At 37.7% G+C, this 7,660-nt stretch overlaps 1 protein-coding gene across 1 annotated transcript; it reads right to left on the bottom strand.

The window, feature by feature from the left end:
- Nucleotides 1–357: 357 nt before the first annotated feature.
- LOC110578978 (vacuolar protein sorting-associated protein 45-like) lies at nucleotides 358–2,065 on the bottom strand. Its single transcript, XM_044914288.1, is given in 2 exon segments — nucleotides 358–1,453; nucleotides 1,455–2,065. Coding segments are annotated over 2 exon segments (1,707 nt in total).
- Between the last annotated feature and the right edge of the window lie 5,595 nt (nucleotides 2,066–7,660).

A 7,660-nucleotide genomic window follows, 5' to 3' on the forward strand; every position in this document is an offset into this window, starting at 1 on the left:
AGCAAAAGTCCAAATTTTGGTGGGGAAAGAAAGATTTTAGTATGTAAAGTTGTTTTTTAAAAGGGGATAGTTTTGTTTTGTTTTGTTTTGTTTTTTTTACAAGGAATACATCTGTTTATTTAATACGGAAACCATGAGAAAAGTGGGTTGGGATGGGCATAGACTTATTCACAACTCATGACTGGGAGTCTTGGTGTCTGTGCCAACAGTTCAGGAATTAGCAGGCTACTTTGAGATGGGTTATAACGACAAGCACAAAACCCAAGGCTCTTTTCCAACACCACTGGCCAGCGGGGAAGGCCTGCAGAGAGCCTAGAGGGGCAGTCACGCCATTCTCTTCACCTCGCCATCACCATTTCATCTTCTGCTTGCTGGCCTCGATGTAAATTGAGAGCTTTCCCTGCTTCGGCTGTGCAGTCCAGAAGCCAGAACTACTTCTAGGAAGCTTTTTGTGTTATGCACTGTGGTTCCTCCAAGGACAAACCTCACTCCAGGAGTGGTATGGTTCAGGTTATAAACTGTTAGAGCCTCTTCATAGGTGGCTCCTCCAATTACAAACACAATGATATCCTGAGGTCTATCTCTGAGTGTGCTGGGGCCTAGATAAGGGTACACGTTTTCCTTAAACTTTCCTTTGATGAGATGGTCCAGGGTCTCATGTAGGAAAGGTTGATGTTGAGTATACACATTTTCTACTCCCTTCAATCCTTTGAGGAACTGTTTGGTAATAGCCACAGAATCTTTGGGGCTGAAAAGGTCACTTCCTCTGACCCGTTTACCACCATATTCAACTATTGCAGACACAAGCTTTCGATACTTCTCAGAAACACCTTTATTCCTGAGGTCCATCATTAGTCCTGGTAGGCTATTGCTGCTGTGTTGCTCATAATGTAGAGCATAAAGCATCACCAGGCAGGCAGCATCAAACTCTGTCACTTTGGGGTTCTGCAGGAGCCTCTTTACATTCCAGAGAGCACTAGAATGGTCATTTTGACAGGCCAGTTCTTGCTCAACTCCTGAAACCTCCAGCAGATTCTGCTCACTGACCAACGGAGACAGCTCTCCAACCACTGTCACATGCTTTAATACAGTCCCAGACATCTTCTTAAACTGTGGGTAATTCTCAACAAAAACCTTCATGTCTGCTATTGATTCTAGTTTTTGCTGTTCTTTTGGTTTCTTCTTCTGAAAGTCTTCCATGAGATTCTTTATATTGCTACCAGTCTCAGCAAAGTTCAGGTACATATTGTTAGCATAGAATTCATCATTTTCAGCAGATAGGACCACCTCTCTTAAGTCTTTACTGATCCCTGGCACTCTGGAAAGATCAATCCGATTGTTGTTTATGCCCAGTAGTTCATGGACCATGGCCTGATATATCCACTGGTTTAGCAACGGGGTGATGGCATCATCGCAACAATCTAAAATAAGCAGCAATGGAGGCACCTCAGTGCCATTCAAACAGCTCATATTCTTTAGTTATTACCTGCTTAACACATTCTGCAAGTCTTTTTGCTGCTTCTGATGAAACCTGGTAGCGAATCATGGGACATTTCTTCAGAGATAAAAGGAGAGCTGTCAGTCCTTGAGTTGTTCTGGATAGCTGGGCTGGATCCCAATTTTGACCCTGGCAGCAACCCAAATTATTGAGGGAAAACAAATGTGGATTCACAGCAATTTAATCACCATAAAATTCCTGAACCTCAGCCACAACCTCCTGTTCATCAGCTTCAGCTAATGACCTCACATCACTCTTGCTGATCACATTACTGAGATAAATAAAATATATACTGTATTTTGGTCTCTGGAGCTCTTGAGTCAGATAATCCACATTCTCCTTCGTAGGACGAAGACAACAAATTGCTTTCAGGTGTTTCATGATCTCTCGATTTTGATAATCAATGCATTCAAAAAGGTACACTTCCTTCTGAAGAATCTCTGATTGTGTGTATACCATACTCACTATGCCAGTCGTCTCTTTATCCGTGAGGAGTACTTTCCTACCCGGTCCACTGTCCTCTATCATTTTGGAAATGTACTGTTTCACAGCAAATACCACGTTCATGGTGGCGAATTGACAGGTTAACCCTACAGCCCTTCCCGCCCCCTTTTGTCTTGCTAAATTAACCCCCGGCCTTTTTTCAATAGGGGATAGTTTTTATTTCTGCAGCAATTGGAATGTTTTATAGAGAAAGGAAAACTTTTTTAGACTTCTGCATAAACAGTTTTGACTTAAAAACATTATAACTATCTGTTAACTAACTAGAATTTAACTAAAAACTTAAAACATTAAAGAAAATATTATAGTCTTTGCATTTCAGAATACCCAGCATATCTATTTGTTGAACACTACAATTCTTTTCTTTGCTCTGGCTGAAAATGGCCACCAGGGAGCATTATAGTTACATATACTTTGTACAATTTCAAGTGATTTACTTTAGGGCAAAAATCAGTTTTGATAATGAAAAGTTCCTTTAGGTCCCAATTTGTTTAGCTGTTTGTGATTTTTCAAAGAAAATCAGCATGTAAATTTCCTAACCCTTACCTCCATTCTTCATGCCACTCAGAAATCTTTCCACAGTCATATCTGGAATATTTCCAAAGAAGAAAATTCAAGTCCCATTTTTCTCTAACTCTAGCAAACTCTTCATTAAATAAACATCTCCAAATCTCCAACTACGTGCAGGCTACTTCAATAGAAAATATGGAAGGTAGAAAAATTTCAACCAACATTTATTAGGGGCAAGGCACTGTACTGGAGGGTAAAGGTACAAAAAAAGTAAGACGTGATAAGTATTTACCTTTAGTAAAAAACGTACATTTTAAAGAGGTGAGTAATATAATAGAAGAATATATATGCAAAGAAGGCAGAAAAGAACTGTGTTGAATCCATTAGAGTCGGCCAAGCTTAGGAGAGGGGAAAGCCAACTTAGAAATTTAAAAGGACATGCATGAATTTCTATTATTTAAGGCCTTTTTTTTTTTGAAAAAGCAATCAATTCTGCACAAAAATGTGCTTTCAAAATGAATGAAGAAAAGGAAATTTCCAAGATTGCCTTTAAAGAATAATAATAATAGAATAACCTCAAACTAGTTGAGGGACAAGTAAGTAAAGACAAAAGCTAAGGTTGCCTAAAGGATATATTTTCAATGCAAATCAGAAAACTAGCTTTGGAACAGGAGGGTTCCAAGGATGGAGATAAATTTTGGACCCTACCCTTACCGATGATCGTGAAAGATGCCAAGTGGGAATCAACTTTTGCAGTTGAGCAGAAGCAAATATAAATCATCTCTGGAGGGTAGCACTCTTCATTCCCACAAATTCAAAGCAGCCCATATATGAGATGATAATCAAACATCACCAAGCACAGAAGATAAGCCACCATGAATGAAAGCTACCAGCAACAACCAACAATTTAGATCTCCTAAGACTTTGGAGCACAGAACTATCAGGCCCAGAATATAAAATAGCTTAGATAGAAACTGTTTAAATAAATTAAAGCTTGGTGTGAATCCAATAAAACATATCTGGATCTGTATGCTGAAAACCATACAATGAATTGAAAGACTCAACACAGTACAGATGTCAATTATCCCCAAATTGATATAAAGTTTTAATGTAATTGCTATCAAAATCTGTGCAAGATTTTTTTGTAGATATAAACAGGATTACTCAAAAAGTTATATAGGAAGGCAAAGGAAATAGAATAGCTAAAACGATTTTGAAAACCAAGATATTATTTAGTATATAGCTCCAGTAATCAAGACTAGGTGGTACTGGCAGAGGAGTAGGTATACAGAACTAATTTTTCACAAAAGTGCAAAAGCAATTCAATGGAGGAAAGATGGCCTTTTTAATAATGGCATTGGGCCAAGTGGACATTAACAGGCAAAAAAGATAAACCTTGGTCTAAACCTCACACCTTAAAAAAAGTTAACACAAAATGGATCACAAACTTAGATGTAAATGTAAAATGATGAAACTGTTAGAAAACTGTACGAGAAAATCTTTAGGATCAAAAGCTAGACTTGACACTAAAAGCATGACCCATAAAAGGAGAAACTGATAAACTGGATATTTTCCAAATTAAAAACATTTGCTTTGCAAAAGATCCTGACAAGAGGTTGAAAAGACAAGCCATATTGTGGGATAAAATATTAGCAAACTACAAATCTGACCAAGAAGTATTATCGAGAATACAAAAGGAAACTCGAAAAACTCAACATTAAAAAGCAGCAATTTAACTGGAAATTAGGCAAAAGACATGAAAAGACATTTCACCAAAGAGAGTGAACAGTTGGAGAAAAAGCAGATATTCAACATTAGCCATAAGGGCAATGTAAATTAAAACCACAGAGGGATATTGCTATACTTCTTTTGGAATGACTCATAAAAAGTAGTGACAACACCAAATGCTGGCGATGTGGAGAAAATGGATCACTCAGACATTGCTGGGTGGAAGTGTAAAATGGTACAGTCAATCTGGAAAATCATGTGGAAATTTGTCTTAAATATTAAAGACATAACAATCCTACAACCTAGTAATTTCACTCCTGCTCATTTATCCTAGAGATGTGAAAACTGGTTCACATGAAAATCTGCACACACATGTTCATAGAAGCTTTATACATACTACTAAAAATAATGAACTATTTATTCAGTGGGATAATACTAAGAAATAATGGAACTATTCTTCATGCTATTGGTGGTAGATACATGATTTTATGTGTTTTTAAAAACTCATAAAACTACACCTCACAAAAAGTGAATTTTACCATATGCAAAATTTAAAAACTCAACCAGGTTAGTGAAGAGAAACCAAGATGAAATTCAGAGTGTAACCAGTAAATCTAACTTTATTACAGATGAAGGACATCACCCAACTGGAGCAAATGGGGGAGAAATGAGCTGGCCTAAATAACTTTGTAAAAAAGCATTTGGGGCTGAAAGGACACATCTTTAAAAAAAAAAAAAAAAGGTGTTTTGACTATATGCTATAAGGTTAAAGGCAAAAACTGTAAGCAAACATTGTACTCTGGTTGGACAGTTTGTTTTTCATGGGACTATGGATAACTATCCCAAAAGTACTTTATGTGTATGCTAGGAATGATTGATTTCATGAATAAGTTGTAGGTAATGAAAGCCAGGTTTCCAACTATTGGAATGCTGCTAGATTGGGGTCAGAGATACAGTGTGACCTCATGTTTGTTCTGATGTGTGTGTTTATATTAGGATCTGTATATTTACCTGTAGTAGGTACATACAGATAGATAGATACAAAAATAAATATAGATATAAGTGTATACATGGGTTAGTAGAAACACATGTATTTCCTTGATGTTAATAGGGTTTATAGGAACTCTTTGTAATCTTATTGCCACTTTTCTGTAAGCTTAGATTATTTCAAAATAAAAATTTTAAAGAATAAAATACATAAATTTACAATTAAATGTGAGGTGCCTGGGTGGCTCAGTCGGTTGGACATCTGACTCTTGATTTTGGCTCAGGTCATGATCTCAGGGTCATGAGATCGAGCCCCATGTGGGGCTCCATGCTCAGTGGGGAGTCTACTTGAGATTCTCTCCCTCTCCCTCTCCCTCTGCCCCTCCCCCCGTGCTCTCCCTCTTTCTCTATCTCTAAAATAAATAAATAAATCTTTAAAAAGACATATAATTAAATGTTATATTAACAATGGAAAAGAATAATAATGAACTACTGATAGATGCAAAAACACACTAAGCAAAAGAAGCTAGACCTAAGAGGACACACTGTATGACTATTTATATGAACTTTAAGAACAGGCAAAAGTAATGGTGATAGAAATCTTATCAGCGAGTGCCCCTAGACTGAGTGAAAAGGACGGCAAAAGGATAAGAGGGAAATATCTAGGGCTAGTGGAAATATCCATAACTGGAGTGATGTTTATGTGGGTGTTTACATTTATAAAATCTCATGAAACTGTATTTTCAAAGATGCATTTATTGTATGTAAATTATACTTCAATAAAGTTGCTTCTAAAAAAAGACTGTAGAATGGAAAATGAATAAAAAAGAAATATTGATAAAATATATGGGGCATAAATGAAATAACATTAACTTGATCAAGGAAAAGATCCAAGAATAAGCTCAGGTCTGTTTAAAGGTTTGAAAATAGCTATGACCTTCAAATTGACCCTACACTTCTGAACACTGAGAATGGAAAATGTTCTAAATTTTCAGGAAGCGAGTGTAAAAGCAGTCTGTTCCCACACCTCCAGCTAGTTCTGGCCTCCATGTCTATTTGAGCTTAATTTACAATTATTGAAGCTCAAATAAATGATCAGTACTCACGGCACTGGCAGCATTCAGGAACTTTGAAGTTTGTACCATTTCCTGTCTTTGTTTGGAGGCGCAGGCCAAGTTATCCAAAGAGTCTATGAAACTGACCTGAAATGAGACCGGGCAGTACATTCAAAGAGTTAATCCAAGCACACCCTGGTGTCGCCATCATCCACACCTCCAACCCCAAACAAGTATCCCCCTGAGGAGCTGCCAAGTCCACGAAGCCACTGACAGCGAAAAATCTAGCTGAGAAAAAAAAAAATATGGAGAGAAGACATGGAAAAATTTGGCTTTGAGAGCTCTTGCTTGGGCCATTAGCATCATAGACGTTGAAAGGGGAAGTGATGAATCTGACATGGAGAAAGGATCCTGGGTTTAGGTGTCAGAGGGGCCGGAAACCTAGAAAATACATTCTTTTTTTAACATTTTATTTATTTATTTGAGAGAGAGAGAGCACAAGCAGCGGGGGAAGGGCAGAGGGAGAGGGAGCCTGACCACACACAGCAATCCCAGGATTCTGAGATCATAACCTGAGCGAAAGGCAGACACTTAACCAACTGAGCCACCCAGGTGCCCCTGGAAAAAACACATTATTTAAACTATCTGGGATTTAGTTTTCTCATCTGAAAAAAAAAAATGAGCATATTTATATCATAAGGTAAACCCACATTATGTTAGTAGCCCTGCCTGGAAATCTATTGAGTACAATGAATCTAAGCAAAAGGCTAGGGTTCTCATGCCTCCTAATCCAGTGATTGGATTTAAATGGGTTTGATCTATACATCTATCTCTAATTGATACACACAAAAACCCACACATGGATGTTTATGACACTTTTATTCATAATTGCGGAAACTCAGAAGCAACCAAGATGTCCTTTAGTTTGTGAATGGATAAAGTGAATGGATGTGGTACATCCAGACAAGGGACTCTTATTCAGCACTATTATTTGGCTAGAGCACCTGGGTCAGTTAAGCTTCCTACTCTTGATTTTGGCTCAGGTCATGATCTCAGGGTCATGAGATCAAGCCCTGCATCAGCTCAGTGGGGAGTCTGCTTGAGATTTTCACTCTCCCTCTGCCCCTCCCCCTGCTTATGCTCTCTCTCTCTAAAATAAATAAAATCTTAAAAAAAAAATGGGTTATCAAGCCATGAAAATACATGGAGGAAACTTAAATGCATACCAAGTGAGGGAATCCAATCTGAAAAGACTAAATACTGTATGATTCCAACTATATGACATTCTGGAAAAGACAAAACTATGGAGACAGTAAAACTATTAGTGTTGCCAGAGGTTGGAATGGGAAGAGAGATGAATGGCCCTGGACACAGAGGATTA

The sequence above is a fragment of the Neomonachus schauinslandi genome, chromosome 4, assembly GCF_002201575.2.
Source record: "Neomonachus schauinslandi chromosome 4, ASM220157v2, whole genome shotgun sequence".
NCBI classification, from domain to species: Eukaryota; Metazoa; Chordata; class Mammalia; order Carnivora; family Phocidae; genus Neomonachus; species Neomonachus schauinslandi.